Source organism: Odontomachus brunneus, unplaced genomic scaffold (genome assembly GCF_010583005.1).
Source record: "Odontomachus brunneus isolate Ranch 3 - 2012 unplaced genomic scaffold, Obru_v1 Obru_scaffold_031, whole genome shotgun sequence".
Taxonomy (NCBI): Eukaryota; Metazoa; Arthropoda; class Insecta; order Hymenoptera; family Formicidae; genus Odontomachus; species Odontomachus brunneus.
The window spans coordinates 1,519,628-1,538,030 of NW_022639481.1; the positions used below are offsets into that span (position 1 = coordinate 1,519,628).

The 18,403-nt window shown below is 38.4% G+C and overlaps 2 protein-coding genes across 9 annotated transcripts; both read right to left on the reverse strand.

The window, feature by feature from the left end:
* Positions 1-266: 266 nt before the first annotated feature.
* Positions 267-8,617, reverse strand: LOC116843296 (zinc finger CCCH domain-containing protein 13-like). Of its 6 annotated transcripts, none has more exons than XM_032813614.1 (11): positions 8,524-8,617; positions 8,119-8,420; positions 7,393-7,468; positions 6,421-6,821; positions 4,076-6,268; positions 3,531-3,839; positions 2,990-3,329; positions 2,746-2,909; positions 1,478-1,761; positions 1,272-1,386; positions 267-1,060 (listed from the first exon to the last, which is right to left on the reverse strand). In XM_032813614.1, the coding sequence occupies exons 2-11, from the start codon at positions 8,310-8,312 to the stop codon at positions 952-954; spliced, it is 4,185 nt and encodes a 1,394-aa protein (XP_032669505.1). In that variant the 5' UTR covers positions 8,313-8,420; positions 8,524-8,617; the 3' UTR covers positions 267-951. The 6 variants fall into 6 exon arrangements, with proteins under 6 accessions (XP_032669505.1, XP_032669507.1, XP_032669506.1 ...); XM_032813616.1 differs by having other exon boundaries at positions 8,533-8,604; XM_032813615.1 differs by having other exon boundaries at positions 8,119-8,423; positions 8,524-8,603.
* Positions 8,618-10,315: 1,698 nt separating this feature from the next.
* LOC116843319 (protein CREBRF homolog) lies at positions 10,316-17,842 on the reverse strand. Of its 3 annotated transcripts, none has more exons than XM_032813671.1 (6): positions 16,616-17,841; positions 15,587-16,176; positions 14,845-15,252; positions 14,051-14,542; positions 13,744-13,869; positions 10,316-13,402 (listed from the first exon to the last, which is right to left on the reverse strand). In XM_032813671.1, the coding sequence occupies exons 2-6, from the start codon at positions 16,164-16,166 to the stop codon at positions 13,308-13,310; spliced, it is 1,701 nt and encodes a 566-aa protein (XP_032669562.1). In that variant the 5' UTR covers positions 16,167-16,176; positions 16,616-17,841; the 3' UTR covers positions 10,316-13,307. The 3 variants fall into 3 exon arrangements, with proteins under 3 accessions (XP_032669562.1, XP_032669560.1, XP_032669559.1); XM_032813669.1 differs by having other exon boundaries at positions 16,612-17,841; XM_032813668.1 differs by having other exon boundaries at positions 15,587-17,842.
* Positions 17,843-18,403: the final 561 nt, after the last annotated feature.

Below are 18,403 nucleotides of genomic sequence, written 5' to 3' on the forward strand. Positions count from 1 at the left end.
ATATATATATATATATATATAAACATATATACATATATATTATATATATATTATATATATATATACATATATGTGTATATATGTATGTATACCCATATCCATGCAGACATCGAATGTAATGCAATAAATATGGTTATATATATATATATATATATATTTTAGTCACCCACATTATATATATATATATATATATATATATATATAATATACAAAATGTGGGCTACATTCATATGGATATATTATATACGGTAATAAAGAACGCGAAATATTATTCTCCATTACAATGTTTAATCTTGTTGTTTAACTTGCAAACAGCAATTAATACTGATATAATTTTGAGAGCTCGAATGTTAATATCCAAGATACGTGATAACGATATCTGCAAGATACGATGTTTAGAATAAAGTACATCTATACCACATTGAGAATTTAGCTCACTACAATTATATCAGTTTCAATCCTAGTGCTTTAACGCACGAAATATACATAATATAATACATTTATGTACATACACACACACATACACACGCACGCACGCACACAAACACACGCGCACACAAACACACACACATATATCAGTAATTCATTACCATAAAATGTACAGAAGCGAACATTATTCTAACAGAGTTTGACGACAATGATTAAGCATCTCTTCGTGAAGTATATACGAGAATTTATTGACGATCCTTATCCATAACGATGTAGATATTCTGATGGGAATTATGGACTAATTACCGAAAGTAATTGGATATTTTTATATTTAATTGATTGATCGATAATTGGATTGTAGAATTATGCCAGTTGGATACGATAAGATCACAATAAGATCTATTACACATCATGAAATATATTAATGTAGAAGACAATAAATGTGTATATACTTTGCACGATCAATATAAAAAGAGGTACAAGAGATCACAATGATGTCACATATTAATTTCTACTATTCTTTTATACAACTTGCTGTAATAAACATTTTGCTTCCTCGTACAAAGCGTTATTCGACTTCAATGTTTCCCAATCGTAATCCACGTCTTCGTTATAGCTCATGACATTGTTTCTGCAACAGATTTCAATCAGATATTATTGGAAAATTAAATTCTTTCATTGGACAAGACAAATAAGTTCCGAAACTTACAAAAAAAATTCGACAACCTTTTCGACGAGTATACAAGAACATTACAAAAGATACATTGACATGCAATATTCTATAATAATGTGTGTAATATAATATATAACATTTATTTATAAAATAATTTAACGCAACTCACCTATACAAGGAGTCATCTACAGAATGGATTGGATTACCCAAATCTTGTAGCAGCCGATTCCGCGCGAGTGCCGTGTGCATTAGTGCGATGTTATTAAGTAGACACTCTTTATGATCTATAAAGAAAGAAAAAAATAGAACCTGTGAAATTTATCATTGCATATAATTATGCTATCTCATCACATTTTTAACTCGCAGAACACTCACCGTTCTTCTCGTATTTCTTCAGAAGTTTCTTCGCGAAATCTTCGCCCGCATACTTCTTCGATATACCGATTCGATAGAAAATAGCTTTGCATTGCCATCGGTTCTCCGTGGAATCTTGAGTGGACGTAACCGTTCTCCTCGCTTGTGTCTCCTTCACGAGACTCTCCCAGTCGACGCCTAAAGCGTCACCCAATCCTTTGCCGCTCGTCTTGATATCCTCTTCTAATTCGCCGTCAGAAATCTCTTCGAAGTCCATAGTTTCCATATTGTCGTCCTCCATATTCCTGATATATGATAATCGTTTATAACATTTGAAATACGAAACTCATGCGCGTATATAATAAAATCTAACCTAAATTTAAACTTTGGATCTTATGTTGTAATTTTAAGTAAATATATGAGTAAATCGTAAAATCGTAAAGTCGTAGCTTACGAAAAAAAAAAACAAGAAATTGTCAATATTTACGAGTTATCATATTACATACGATCCACGTGTAATTGCAGATCTATTCTTACGAGTCTTACGAAAACAAGTTACGAGTTTTACGATTTTGTCTAGAATTACAGTGTAAATTTGGATACATATATATATATATATACAGGGTGTCCCAGACTCTCCTTTTCACATTAAGTGGAAATGTAGAACGGATTGAGATGAACATAAAAATCTTATACCGTTTTGCGATATTCGCAATAATAGTCGACATATTAATTAAAAATTTGGTGAACGATCACGCAATATGGTAGATGAGCTGCAGTGGCGCCGTCTGCCGTTGTATACTTATATATTAATTTATATATTAATTTAATTAATTACTCAGAATATAAGCCTAGGTCAAACTGAACAAAAAAGTCCTCTACCATTTTGCAAATGACCACATAGATTTTTAGATATTAAACAAGATTAAACAAAACTGTAACATATATGTATACCATAATGCACAAATTTTCTTTAATATCTAAAAAGCTTTGTGATTATTTACAAAATAATAAAGGACTTTTTTGTTCAGTTTGACTTAATGTATAAGTATACAACGGCAGACAGCGCCATTACAATCCATCTACCATATCGCGCATGATCATTCACTAATCTTTTTTAATTAATATCTCGACTATTATTACGAATATCACAAAACGGTATAGGATTTTTATGTTTACCTCAACCCGTTCTACATTCCCATTTAATGTGAGAAGAAGAGTCTGGGACACTCTGTATATATATATATAAATATTTTTTTTATATTTTATAATCTCTATGTGATTTTTACCTCAATGACACTGCGTCGGCGTTATCCTTGGACTTTGCGCTGAAAATAGCCTCCTCCACCGATTCCTTCGGCGACAGTTGAGCTAGTTCTTGCGCTGTCGACTGTGCGTGTGCAGCGTCAGGCGTTTTTTTACTCGCTCGTACTTTGCCAGCTTCCATATCCTGCTGAGATTTCATAAACACATGAATATCCACTTAAAAATAAAAAAAATAGACGTACGAGTCTATATACGGAATATACATACCACGGTATCTTCTTCCATATTCAGTATATCATCGGGATCATCGCTGATGTCGCTCAGATCGCTCTCGGTATGAAGAGTTTGCAGAGACTCGTCGGCGATGGCACGTTTAGATTCTATCACGACGGGTTCCTTGATTTCGGGCTTTTCCTTTTGCGAAATTTTCTTCTGGAAATTGTCCGTGGATTTTTCTCTGGTCGTACACAGTTTGCCCTCTGCAAGTTCCATTAACTTCTTGTTAATAGGTTCTTCCTTCATACTGCCGTAGATAGCAGCCTGCTTAGCGGAAGGATGAATAGCTGGCTCTTCTCTGGTCTCAGGAGGATTGTATGATCGTCTTTTACTGAAAGAAAATAAAATTCTGTATGTTTTGTAAAATGATAAAATAACATTCTGTGACATTTTGTGTTTAGTTCTAAAGTAAAATTCTGTAACACATTTTGAATAATTAATATATCTTTCAAGATCTAGATATACCATGTTACTTTAACCCCTTTTTCCTTAATCTTATGTCGTCAATAATAGCTATCGTCTGAACGCTTACCTGTGCTGCGTGGACTCTCCGAGCTCCAAGTCCTTTGAGCGCTCGTTTCTGTAATGTGATCGCACATGTACATTCTGATTATCCCATTTTCGGGTATCGCTTGATTTCCAATCGGCGATAGAACCGTCGTATCGGGAATTCCACTCATCATCGTGTATCTCCGAGCGAGGAAGACTGTCCCTGCCTTCCCATAATGCTCTTGTCCGCCATTCCCTCTCCTCCCATTCCACCGTCGGGTAACCCCGGTCTCGACCATGTTCAACGTCGCGATGGTGACCTTCCCAATCGTCATTAGAAACACCTTCGTCTCTAATTGATAAAAAGTAAAAGTATCTTTGAATATATTCTGAATTTATAATGTTTGCTTTAATTAAAAAACAACTTATTCTTATATATAGTTCAATTTTAATCAAATCAATTTAAATCAAATAATTTTTTGCTTGACAATTATTTGCTTGATCTAACTGAAAAAGTCTTTTGATACATAAGAGAGATAGAGCGATAAAAGGATAAACCGAAATTTCCGATTTATTACACATTATTACCTGATACTGGTTCCGCTACTTCTCAGTTTGTCGCCGGCATAGAGAGGATGCCGATGATGATGGTGGTGATGACGATGATCGTCGAAAGACGCTCGCTCCGTAGTCTGAATCACATATCTCGACTCTCGAGATCTCTCATCACGGGCGACGCGTCTCTCCTCAAAGGGACTGTCGTACCTTCTGCCGTCCACAGTTTTCCTTCTGTCTTCCTCATGAATATGAGTGTGATCCCGGTACTCCACATGAGCGGACGACTCATCCTGTTCGTCCCAATGTTCCGACATTCTGCCGTAATTCCTGTTAAAGCCTCTATCTATATCCATGGCGCGTCGTGGACTGGTGGCATCCCGACGGTCTACGATCCGATCGATCTTGTTGGGTATACGTTCGATCCGCGCCTGATCTTTTCGTTCAGACGCGTGTCCTCGTTCGTACCTTACGCCGAACCTTCTGTGTCTACTATCCCTATCGTAATGACCGCTGTCCACCATATCCATTAGATGATCCCGGGACGATGATGTGGCTCCAGATGTCGCGACCACTGTTGACGAAGAAGACGAAGCCGCAGGCACTGACGAGGACAACCCTGTCGTCGACTGGACACCACTTGACGCCGCTGAAGGATGCGTGCTTTTATCGTGCAAAGACGCCCGGTCCAAGGACGACTCCCGCGGAAAACGGTCCATGCGGTCTCTCGGCGAGTTCACACTTGACTTGCGACCCGCATCCTTCTCTACGACACCCCGCTCGTATCTACTATCCAGACGCTGCGTCGAGTTCCTCTCCCGCTCGCCGAGAGCCTTCGTCTCGGACCGCTCCCGTTCACGTTCGCTCCTGCGTTCGCGCGCGCCGCCCTTCTCGAACGACACGTCCTTGCTCAACGGACGCTCCTTCACGTTTTTGTTGTAGCGCGAGTTCTTATCCGCCGACAAGCTCAACGAGGACGACATCACTGCGGTCGGTACGTCTCTTTCTCGCGACTTCATGGACTTCTCCCGCTCTCTGTCGCGTTCACGCTCCCGCTCTCGCTCCCTCTCGCGTTCGCGATCACGCTCCCGGTCGCGATCTCTATCCCGATCCCGGTCACGTTCGCGTTCTCTCTCGCGATCCCGCTCTCGATCGCGGTCTCGTTCCCGTTGCCTTTCGCGACAGCGCTCCTGGGATTCGTCCTTGTCACGTTGGGTCTCCCGTTGATCACGAGCCAGCCGTGTCGAATGACCACGTTGCTCCTCTCTGGTCTCCTTCTCGCGACGCTCGCGGCTTTTCTGCCGTGCCGTCTTCTCTCCACTGCCGTACGCTTTATCATCGAAGTCTTTGCTCGCGTTCCTGCGATAGCTGTCGTCCTGGGAGCTCGTCGCTGCTTGCTTCGCCTGCTTACCGGAGTTCAATTGCTCGCTTTTTCGCGCATCTTCCCGCTCCTTGCTCTTGTCCCGTTTATGTGAATCGCGATCTTTTTTCTCCGCGTCTCTCGTACGACCTGACGATGAACCGCTGCCTCCACCACTTTGTTTCTCGGGATTTTTCGCCGGGGTGAGATCACGTCTCGTTCGTGAAGACTTGTCCGGTGTGCGGCTGCGACGAGTCTTCGACGTGTTCTCCTTTGCATGCTGATGCTTGTTGGATCGGTCCACGGATGAAGATGGCGGTGGGGTACGCGAACGGACGTTGTCTTTATCTTTGCATTTAGATCTCAGCCGACTGTCGTCCGATTTGATCTTGTCGTCAATCGCACGACTCTTATCTTTTTCCTGTTCCTTGGTCACTTTGTCGAAAGACTTACACTTAGCCGTCGTGTCCTTGGACAAGCACTCGTCCACGTCGCGCACCTTCTTGTAGTGTCTGTTGCTGTCCTCTTTATCCATCTCCCTGGTGTTCTTCAACGCCTTGGGTGACTCGCTTCGGTTCCTCTCTCGATTCTTATTGGACGACGAGGATGACGCATGGTGCGCTACGGACACTGACGAGCCCAACACTACAGTCGTCGTGGACGCGACCCCACTTGCAGGTCCTTGTTGCATCGCGGGTGATCTGGCGCGCAGTGAGGTGGAATGCTTCCTGGATACGGAAGAAGACGAGCCATATTTCTTGATCGACCGCGCAGCGAGATCCTTCTTCGTGGAATTGCTTTCGAGCTTGCGTTTTTTCTTGCTCACGGCTTTGTCGTTCTTCGCGCCCAGTCTTTTAAGCTTTAATCTGCAAATTTGCACAAACATGTACTGTTAAGTGTTGGATTATGTAAAGAAATATTGAAATATGGAATAAATCACAAAAAGATAAACAGTTTGTCACTGTAATTAGATATATTATTGTATCACATATATAAAACGCTTGAACATAGCACTTACTTTCTTTTTTTCTCCTTATCCTCGTCGTAGTCGGTGGAAACGCTGTGATGTCGCTTCGTTTTGATTTTCTTCACCTTCTTTCGCGAGTCCGACGTCGAGGTAGAGGACGAGTCTTCGCTGCTGGAGCTACTGCTACTGCTGGATGTACTCGAGGTGCGCGAACTGGAGGACGTGCTCATTGCTTTCTTTTTTTGTCTCACTTTATCCTTGCCATGTACTTCCTTATCCTTCTTCATTTGTAGCTCCAGTTCTCGTTGCAACAGTTGCCGCCGTCTTTCCAACACTTTTTCGTCCTCGTATTCGAGATCCGTCTGATTCCACTCTTCTATGTTTAAGTCCGGACTATGCGATGTCTTCTTCACGATCTTCGATGTAAGCCGTTTGAAAGGATCTTCAATAAGCTGTAATGTGGAAGACATTGAGAATACAATTCTATTTTTCAAAAAATTCAAAGTTAAACAACAATAAGAAGTTACATCGGTTCTAAATTTAAATAAAATTGAAACACTAAAAAAGGACAAAAGAGCCAAAATACAGGTGTTATGCGCAATAATTTAACAAAGTCTATTTTTCGATAAAGAAACGTTTTGACCGTGTGATGCAGTCCTCTTCAATTTAAATAATTGTCGTAAAATATTAAAAGATAATAAAAATGCAGGAAAATTCTCGCTAATTTACAATTATCAAAGTTGTGCTCCAACAAAATCTCCATCATTAACACCTCTATGTTCATCAGCTGCGTAAGAAAAATTGGGACAACCGCATCACATAGTCAAAATGTTTCTTGTAAATAGATATTATTAAATTATTGCACATCACCTACATTTTGGCTATTTTGTCCTTTTTTAGTGTCTATTTTTCCAATTCAATTATATTGAATATATGATTCAATTATATTGAATTATATTGAATATATACTTCTTATTCAGTCATTTATGATATACTTCTACTTTTATTATCTCGTGTATTTACCCCAGCTGTACTTGCGATCGCATTATCCTTCTTAGCACGTTTGGATGGGCTTATCAATGTGTGTGTATTTGCGTATCTAATAAACAAAGAAATAAGAAGTTATTTTGGCTCAATACTTCACAATAAGTAGAACAAATACAAAACTTTCACTTTTATTACTAGAATTACAACATAATAACATAAAACTAATTTTCTGATAATTCTTATCTCCTATTTAATATAACTTTGTTTATCAAAACAATTATATGTTTTATTAAAATTTTTCTCAGTTACGGTCTTTATTTTAAACAAATGAGATCTGTTGAACTCATACTATACTGAAACTTTGGATTTTTTATGCTTCAACACTAATTTACATGTACACTTGTTTCACCTTAAAAACAAAATCTAGTTCAACCAAAAAGACAAGTTTAATGTCAAGTTTTTGAGCACTCTGTACGACAAATATCAAGTATCTTAATGATCAACTGGTAAAATTCTATAGTGTATGTGTACATTTTGCCTGCTGTGATGTAAAGTTGGTACATTTGCAAATCACAAAATTAGCAAAATTGAAAATTGTTTCGGAAACATCTACATGAACTTTTCTGAATTTTCATGAGAAACTATATAGAACCATCAAAAGTATACACACACACACGCACGTGCGCGCGTGCACACACACATATTGATTTTTTAAAATAAAATTTTGAAACGTCATGCCAGGTTCACATGGCACATACTCACTTGCAACTCTTTCCATACGAACAACTGCCGTTGAGCGCCCAGTTTCTGCAATAATCCGATGTATTCTGAGGGGCTGCGGCTGTGGCGGCGGTTGCTGGTTTGGTGCCCAACCTCTCAAACACACTCGGCCGTCGAGAGTCTGTATTACATTTCGTAGGGTCAGCCGTTATCTTCCTTATGTTTGGTTTTGACATATTATCACCATAAAACACTTATGTTTTCACAATGGAAGCGCATAACTGCAGCATACAAACGTCCATTCGTCCCGTGCGGAATCGTCATGCGACAGTGCTTGCGCTTCGCTGCTTACGCACGAAAACAAATACGATAGGTCGATTAGTTTTCGAAGAACTTTGGAATCAGTGCGCACTAGTGTGCAATGAGTTAAAGTGAAAGAAAGTATACTTGTTTTACTCTAAATTATTGCACTAGTTCAGGAGTTCTTTGAAAACGAATAGACCTCATCTCTTTCACTGCAAGTTTCTCCGGATATAGCTCACCCGGATGTGGCTCGCTGCTGGGTTCCTGGATACAGTGGCGCTAAACAAGCTTTTTTGCGCACGCGCATAACTAATAGTGAATTCAACAAAGTTGTGGAAGATGCCAGATCAAATTAGGCAATTTTGGAAAATATCTTACAAAAAGCATAGAAACACTTTTTCTTTCTTTTAATCTTGTTATCTCATTAAAGCCGCGTTCAACATGTATCTGGTGTAGCACTGTTAAGATGGCAGGCATGTTGCGCATGTAACGCGTTCAGCACGCGAGACGCCATCTGTACTTGTGGAACGTGAACTACGTAACTTATATTCGTGTAGATAAGGTGCTGTATATTTACTATTATGAATTTTTGATGTTACAAAGCTCACACTGTTTTCTTTTTAATTATCATAATAATTATTTAATTATCATGAATGATTGATCTTTTAAAAAAAGAAGCGGATTTTCCAAAGAAACGTATTACTTGTACAGAAAATTAATAGGGCGAAAAATAGGGCCAATTTGTATTCTTATAGATTATTCCTGCAAAAATAATTTATAATAATATAATTTACTTTTGTGGAGAACACTGTCAGCCTCAATAATATCTTTCTCTAGAAAATCTACATTCTTTTTTTCAAGGTTATTCGTGATAATTAAATTATTATGTGATAACCAAGAAAAGAATATTTTATATCTATAAATTTTCTGTAAACGTACATGATCGCAGGTTCGAACGATTTAGCTTCATGCAAAAAATTGGAAAAAAACATTCTCGGAATGCAAAGTATGCGCAATATCTAATATCGCTTTATGCATCAGTGTTGAGGAAAGTATGCGGAAATCGAGCAACGTAACGTCACACTGAATCACACTGATTGAATGAGCGCGATCGATTGGATGACTGATGACTAATGATTTTCAGTACAATGCGGTATCTTCGTTCATCTTTGCACAGACAAAGATAATCGGGCTACTATATATACATATATCTTCATTATATAAGAAATTTATATATACAATTTATATACATATAAATATACATAAATTCCTTATACAAAAATCCATGAAATAACATATAAAGTTTGGTATCTTATAGTTTTTGAGGTCTCTAAATCCGAATATAATATCCGAATATAATATCAGAATCTCAAAATTCAAAATGGTAGATCCAATATGGCGGATCAAAAGTTGGAAGAATAATTGGATTTTTATAAAAATGATTGTTCTAAGGTTTTCGAGGTTGCTGAATATAAACACGATATCTAAACTCATCCAAAAGAAATCCATTTTCGCCGTTCACGTATTTCTCCTTTTTGTTCTTGAGTCGACACGGCTTATACAGTGAACAAGACGGTTTAGACATAATGAAATTGGAAGCTCATTATCTGTCGAATATATGTAACAAATCATTACTGAATTACGCAAAATTAATATAATTAATAATATAATTATTGGACAAGTCCATATTTCTTTTTATCAGAGTAATTATTCTCAATTTTGACAATTTGATAAACTTCTAACTTTATTCTTCAATTTAACTTCTAACTCAATTACTAAATTGTTTGCAACCCATCGTACATCAATAAAATGCTACTTAGACACAAAAATCACTATTTTAACAAAAATGACATGGTATTATTCAGTGACACTGATATTCCATTGATACAGCACAATTTCAATCTCTCCTGTGAAATTAAGAACGAACAATGGTTCATGTACTTGTGGATTTGGTTTATTTTCCGATCATTACGGAACTATACAACATCGCAGTTTAGAAGCGTTTTCGTTCCTAGCGGCTTCTCGTGCCGTTCACGTCTAATTCGATGTTATAAAATTATACGTCGGAATCCTTGTGGGTATGTTGTCTTCTTTGTTCTTCCCACAGCGTCACGACGAGAACCATGTCAACTTATCACAGATGGATAACAACTTTTAACAACTGATAAACTCGTCAAACCTTCATCCAATTGTCCTGTCATGATTAACGAAACCCCGGGATTCCGACGATAGTTCACCGTGTGAAACGCAACGAATTATTACTTCCTATCTTCGGCGAAGTGTACATTACAATTTCAATCTTTTCTTTGGACTCTCCAAGAACGAAGATTCATGCTCGTGACCGCGCGTCTTGTATCCTTATCAGTAAACATCGAAGACGAGATCCGAGCTGAATCAAAACGTGTCATAACTTCCGTACATTGTAAAGTCTTTTATACTGCCGTTTATCGGGGCAGTTTATCGCAAGTACACATCTCGCGCTGGTTCACTTTAACTTTCAGATCGTATGTCTAAAAGCCTTATGCGCTATTCTGTTTCTTTTTTATTAGAATAAAAATGACAATTCAATCGGTCTTACATTCTGACGAAATAATCACTTATCACGTTGACGTTGCTGTTTTCAATTCGACTATAGCACTATCAATTTGGGAATGCGTTCGCGCGCAAGCTTCGACTTCTGCAGCGGTTGTTCTACACTCAACAACATAGGCAACCGTGTGAAAGGAAAGCGTGGATTATCCAAGCAAAATGACGATTCGCAATCCAAACGCCAAGCGTACGAGCGAGCGAACGCACGTGTCACCGCAAAAATACCAAAGTTATCGTCGACGAAATAATAATGCGGCAGTTCGTACAAATGTATGATATTACATACTTGGAGAAATAATTCTGATTATACGCAACACTTCACTGCTCACTCGTGATTACGATATCGGAATGACGACGTTTTGTGCTAACACAGCTACTACATCGTTGACTATGCCAAATGTTACGGTAAATCAAACTTGTAGTTTATACCGCATAACAATAAATTAGACTGCATAACGATTTGATAAGGATTTTTATACGATATCTGTATGTTTATATATATATATATATATATATATATATATATATATATATACACATATATACATATACATATATACACACACCAATGTACAAAATATCTGAATTTAAATATCCGACTGCTTGTGTATAGATAGATTAGATCAAATTGAACACAAAATTCTTTTATCACTTTGTAAACAATCAGGATTTTTTTATTCAGTTCGACCTAACATACAAGTGCAAATTGTGTAATGCAATCGTACTTGCAATCGTACTTGTAATCGACTTACTGTCACATCATGTGTGTATCTTGCGCGATTATTCGTCAATTTTTTTTATTACTAACTCAAAATTTTACGTGGTTGTTTGCAAAATAGTAGAGGACTTTTGTGCTCAGTTTGACTTAATCTACCTGTACACGAACGGTCGGACATTTAAATTCAGATGCCTTGCATATACATATAATATATATATATATATAATATACATTTTTTTACATATAATTACATGACTATCTTCACTTCCTCTGCAGCAACTATAACCTGCGCTCGATGCAACATTACATACAAAAATCGATTAAAAAAATATTAGTACGAATATAATATGTGGATTAATATTTTGTATATTTAAAATATATATGTATATATATATATATTTATATATTAGAGTAATTAGCAAAATATAATTACTTAGCCGTGGCTTATGATCGTTTTAAATATACGGACGATATGCAGATGTAACGTTCGAGATAACATAAGATATTTCAAAATCATCCAGACTATATTCAGAACGTTTTAAATTTTCTAGGACGTTCTAAACATCCAGGATGATTTCCAGATATTTCATGCTATCTGAAATTGCATAGCTACCTTCGTCCACCCGTCTAAAATTCTCTAAAGCAGTAACAATCGACACGCCACGAACGCAATCTTTCCGTTCGTTATCTTAATTCGAATATATATAAGTAGGTACAGCGTTTCGTTCTGAGGTAGATCGAGTCAGCAAACAGCAAACAACTACATGATTCAAAGCTCGTCTCTAGGTGCAACTATGCACATTTCTAGATTTTCGTTTTTACTACTATTACAGTTTAAAACTACGTAATCGTCGGAATATTAAAAAGAAAAAGAAACATCAATCTGAATTGATATTATCGCATATAATCAGTAATTTCGAAACCTTGATCTTTGTCAAAAATCAATGAATGTGTAGTAAAGAATCACGAGACAAAATGCAATGTAACCGCATTCACTTGATATTTGCGCATATCGTTCTTGGGAAGAGAAAACTTCGTTGATGTGCTTTTATTAGTTAAAATCAAAATGTGTGTCCATTATTAATCAATAATAGATATCGATAACATTCAGTAGTCCGTTATAATCGTTACGTGACACTTTTCTTGCACTTTCATAACAACGCGTAATCATATTAAATTCTTCAAAAAGTATAAGAAATATACATTCGTGTAACTGATATAGGCTACAGAAGATATATAAAAAGAAAAAAAAACTTAATAATCATATAAAGAAAAACATTATTAAAAGCTGTCGTGATGTATGAAAATTGTTATGCCTATTTACCAATGTACAGTATAAAAAATGCGGACAATTTTATTAAAAGAAAGGAGAAAAACACTTGACGATATGTGGATGCAATTCAATGAATGCATAAATCAAGGTTTCGTTTCTTCTGTAATAACGCACGCAAGGATATCCGTTAATTATACATTAACCAATAAGTTAAGATTAACTTAACTATAGGTCAGCACTCAGATAACGATAAACTTACAGATGAAGTATTACCCTATGTATGTATCCATATACACATTTTTTTCATTATTATATACATGCTCATAAAGAAAAAAGGTCTCTGTAAAATTAAATATCTTCGAGTCCACCATCATGGACACCACCTCTAACTTTGTCCAATACCCTGTTCACAAATTCTGTTGAATGGCTTGCTATTCGTATCTCTGTAACCAAAATTCACGTATTTATTTATCTTACGATCAGTAATATTTGTATATTTATACGCATAGAGTTTTACATAATCAGAAAAAAATCTATAATCTTGTATATTTATACGTATCTTATATGTAGGTTAGAGTACTTCAAACAAAATTACTTGTTAGTTTGAATATCTTTGTTATATGAGAAAGGGCACAGTACTATTTTTCTTTACTATACCACTATATGTTATGTGTTTTTCCACATATGCCATCCATGTTTTTGTGTAATAAATATACTCAGATATATTATTTTAAATATTGAACTTTGCAAAAATATTTTATAAACAAAGTTGAAGTATACTTACTAGTAGCCAACTTGCAACATTTCTCTATTTGTCGTGTAAGCTCTTCCTGATTCTCAGCGTTAAGAGGTTCGGTTGCTTTTACGGAAAGCATGTTTTTAGCTTGTGATATACCTTGAATAAGACGTTCTAAAACACAAAATCACTCCATTTTCTTAATATGACCGCATGTGTATGAAATATTCTGTTAACTTTTTCGTTATGGTCTTTAACGGTAAAGCTGAACGTACAGCGATAGAACTCTGCATTCAGTACACCAATAGCGAAAAAGTTAAAAAGAATAAAATACAAGCGAAAATGTCTACTCAACTGTGCTCTTGTTCGAGTCCGTGCAACTTAATCTTATTAGCTTCATGTTGAGCCTTTTTCTTTAAGCGACACGCCCGCGAAGCTAATTTATTCTTTTCTTTACGTGTTTTCGGTCTTGCTAAGAATGGTAATTCTGAAACAGGCGTCATGTCATTTATAATACGCGTGAGCTTGTCCAACTCCCTCCCAATGTTATGAAGCTTGCGAGGATTTGGCGTAAGATCGTTTCCATCGCCTTTTCGTGCTTTTCCACTATGTTTAATTCCTCTGAGAGCACAATGTGGACTAAATACCGGATCAGTTGCTTCGTTCAAGACATGCGGATCTTCTAAACGTGCTCTAGCAATCAGTCGTTGTCCCTTTGGTCCCTTTGCTTGAACGTTATACTGCCAGAAAAATCTCTCTTTCTTACTATGCCTACTACTATCTCTTCCCAATTCTGCAGTACTCATTCTGTTGTTACTTTGTTCTTCACCGTCACTTCCACCTGAATCTGATAAATGAGCAATCATTTATCATATTACATATGACTATTACTACAATGATTTAATAATTTTAGTTGCATAAAAGTTATTACAGTAATTGTAAAGCTGTAATTTAACTCCAATTTCATTTGATATATGCAAAGACAAGGTAAAGCAAGTAAATTACTTCCTTACTACATGTCTTAGTTGGAATTCAAAGAAAGAATATTTGAATCTTTTTCTCTAAAGATATATAGATACACATTTTATATACATACATACGTGTGTGTGTGTGTGTGTGTGTGTGTGTGACATTAAAATATATAAATACCATTATCGCTGCTGTAATCATCATAATGATCGCTATCATCATCACTGTCTTCATAGTCTTCATCTTGAGTGAATGGGTCAAGATGACCAAGTGGATCTGGACTCAGCGCGCCTCCTGTACTCAAGCTACTCGTCGAGCCTGCCTCTACCAGGCTGCTGGTGCTCAAAAGATGTTGTCGTGGTTCTCTGTGAGCCCAAATTTGATCCAAAGCCATTGTCTGCGTGGGCGCAGACATAGAGAGTCTTGAAACTTTGGACTGCCCGCCTACCGTGGAGATATCCGCCTGAGTGGATATTGGATTAGTGAACGGATTTTCACATCTTCTCAAGAGTAACTCATGTAGAGTGGACGTTCCAGTAGGTCGCATTGCGGGATGCGGGGAAGTGGATGAACTCGCTGTTGAACTACCTGATGATGTAAATTGTGACTTGCAGTTAACACTCGTTATTATATATAATTATATAGTTATGTACGTTATTATATACAATTATATATATATATATATATATATATATATATATATATATATATATATTATTTATACAGAATAAACGATCGATATTTTCTTAGATAATCAATGAACTTGTAGATCAAGATCAAGTTTTACATTTTCAAATATATCATTATTATTATTATTGTATTCAACACTCTTGATTCATCATTATGCATCCAGAATAATATTGCACTTAGTGTTATTATTAAGTAAAAAAAATATGTATATACGTAATATATGTAAATATACCTGCAACATTACTTGTTCCTGGACTAGGAAATGCAGTAGGACTAACAGCCTCTACATTGTCCGCAACGTTGGAACCTCTATTTAGGTTAAATCCATATGTATTTGTATACGTGGGACAACTACGGAAAGTTAATCCAGACTGAGGGAAACTACTGGGTGCAAATCCTACATCGCTGCTACTGAACAGAGAGCCAGTACATGGAGTGGCATTTGTTTCAATCTTGATTGGTTGTACCCTCTCTTCAGGTAGCAGCAGATCATCGAAATTCAAGTCTCCCAATAGAGTGTCATCATTGGCATTCAATTCAGCCAGGGTAGGACCTTGGATGAGCTCAGCCTTGTCCACCTGAAATATATCATCGTCGTCCATCCTGAAGGAGATGTCCAGCTGATCAGGATCTATTTTGAAAGGCGACTCCATGTCTCCAGCTCTTATAGTCCATGCAGAGGTAGCTGCCAGAGGCGAGGGTGAGAACTGATCGTACACTCCGCGTGTGCCTCTGTGCCCGCCAGGGATAGGCACGGACGCCGACGCTGTAACCATTTCCTGGACAGGTTCCTGCTTCACTATGCCATCCATGGTGTTGAACCTGTCCAGCGAGAAGCCGCTGTACTTGGGGTCATCCATTAGAGGAAACACTTCGTACAGAGATCGTGACAATCCAGCACGCGCTAGGCTAAGCCAACTTGTCTCTATAAGAAGCGAGGTGTATATATATATATACGCGTGAAAGTTCACCACACGAAAAAAACAGCCCAATGTGCGCGCAGGACGAACGATTCCGCGCTGCCTGCGTGCGTGTATATATGTGTATGCGTGTGGTTTTGTGTCCGCGCGATCTTGTCGATTCCAAAACCCGATCTCTATCCCGCCACACGCAACTGCCGCCACGCGCGTTGTTTATTATTGCTGCGTGAAAATTCGCGCGAATCTGACGGCTCGATCGCGGAGAAGAGTGGGAGAGAGAGAGAGAGAGAGAGAGAGAGAGAAAGACAGAGAGAAAAAGAGAAAAAATCGTACATACGTACGCAGGGGATGATGAAATGCACGCGGGTGGTCTATCACGCACGAGGTTTTACACCTATCTCGAGGCACGAGCCTCGATCGATTCACTGCAAATCTGCGACCTCGCAGCCGCCGACGAGGAAACACACGGACGAACGAAGTGCTCGTCCAATGGTTCTGCGCGTTCTAGCCCGACTAGTTTTGCTTCGCTCTTCCTTTTCCTCCTCCTCCTCTTCTCTTCTGGATAGTTCGTCCCTTTCGGGTCTCCTCTCGTGTGTCGCTTCTTCGCACGGATCTTTTATTCGCAGAACAGTATCGAATCACATATTGGTCTAACACGCGTTTTGCACACACGCACGCACCGCGAGACCCTGACTCTCGTCAACGGGCATTTTCCACAACTGACAACATTGTTCCATTCGGCTCGTCCCGTCTTGTCTCGTCTCACGCGCGACTCGGCGATTGCGATCAGCAGATTGGGTTTCACTTTTTGCCGCGGCCGCGTCGACTCGACGACCTGCAACGATTCACTCTGTCCTACGACGACGACGAGATTCACGACGACTCCCGGGGAGATCAAGCGCGATCCTCCTGCGACTTGTCGCATGCGCGACACTACAAAATACTATCACGGATGGCGAGAATTGCGAGGGACGACGTGCGCGGAGCGACGTGTGTGTTGTTTGTTATTGTTTTGCCACGAGACCGTGAGGCCAAGTATCGGTGATGTTTGCATAAATAGGAAAGGGTCACATGACACATCGCTAAATAACAGGCCAGTCGCTGCGCGTCAACCAATCACGCACCGCCGTTTCCTGAGCGCCGCACTTTTTTGCCCGATGTAACTTGGCGAGAATTTTCATTCTAATATTATTGCCTCGCGCGCCCGCGCGTGTTTATGCATATGTATGTATGTATTTCTTCTGTGTATGTGTGCGCACGCGCACACGTATACACATGTGTGTGTGTGGGGTCTGCACTTTCGCGCGCGGAAATGCCGCGGTGTGATGTCTAATTTCAAGGACACGCGTTTGCCAGACGGAACGGACAGCAATCGTCGTCGTCATCGTCGCGCGCGTGTGATCCGCGGAAGTATCCTTCTTCTTCTTACGTATTCGATCAGCATACAAATAAGACTTGAGATTTTATTGTAAAAGAAAGGAAGTTGCTGTCGTGTGTTTATACACCGATGATCTATCCTCATTAGTGAGCTCTATACATACTAGAGAGAACCATCAGCTACAGTTTAAAGCTCATTCTACAATGGCGATAAGCAAAAGAAGTAAGAATAAAGGTTGGTTTATGATGGCAGTTCTACAATGGCTTGGTTTACATCGTGCACTTGATTCGCGTACTAAATAGTAACTTTCTATTAGATAATCTTAATATCGACAATGCATATCAACGGCGACGCATTCAATCAATATAATACGCTTGTTGATGAGTATTATATTAGCTTAATATACCGTTATTTATATATATCATTGATATTAAGATTATCTAATAGAAAGTTACTATTTAGTACGCGTATCAAGTGCACGATATAAACCAAGCCATTGGTACTCAGAGGATTAAGATCTGGGCCCTTATTCTTGAAATAGTTGCATATACGTAAGTTTTACTGCGCAGGTTTAATCATACCATAAAATAGCTGCGCAATGAAAATTACATATACGCAAAAATTTCAAGAATAGGGGCCCTAGAACACAATACGCCGGATGTCGAAGTTGGATGTCGGAACGTAGCCGATAGTCCAATGAGGAGAACTCAGAGCCATTACATGAAGCGCGGAAACGCGGAAGAAAATATCT

Coding starts and splice junctions, on each gene's coding strand:
- LOC116843319 (XM_032813668.1), bottom strand. CDS start 16,214: ATGGATGACCCCAAGTACAGCGGCTTCTCGCTGGACAGGTTCAACACC. Junction 14,543..14,844: donor TGATTACAGCAGCGATAATG/GTATTTATATAT, acceptor CTCATTTATCAG/ATTCAGGTGGAAGTGACGGT. Junction 13,403..13,743: donor ATGTTGCAAGTTGGCTACTA/GTAAGTATACTT, acceptor TTTTGGTTACAG/AGATACGAATAGCAAGCCAT.
- LOC116843296 (XM_032813614.1), bottom strand. CDS start 8,312: ATGTCAAAACCAAACATAAGGAAGATAACGGCTGACCCTACGAAATGT. Junction 6,269..6,420: donor GATAAGGAGAAAAAAAGAAA/GTAAGTGCTATG, acceptor GCAAATTTGCAG/ATTAAAGCTTAAAAGACTGG. Junction 2,910..2,989: donor ATATGGAAGAAGATACCGTG/GTATGTATATTC, acceptor ATGAAATCTCAG/CAGGATATGGAAGCTGGCAA.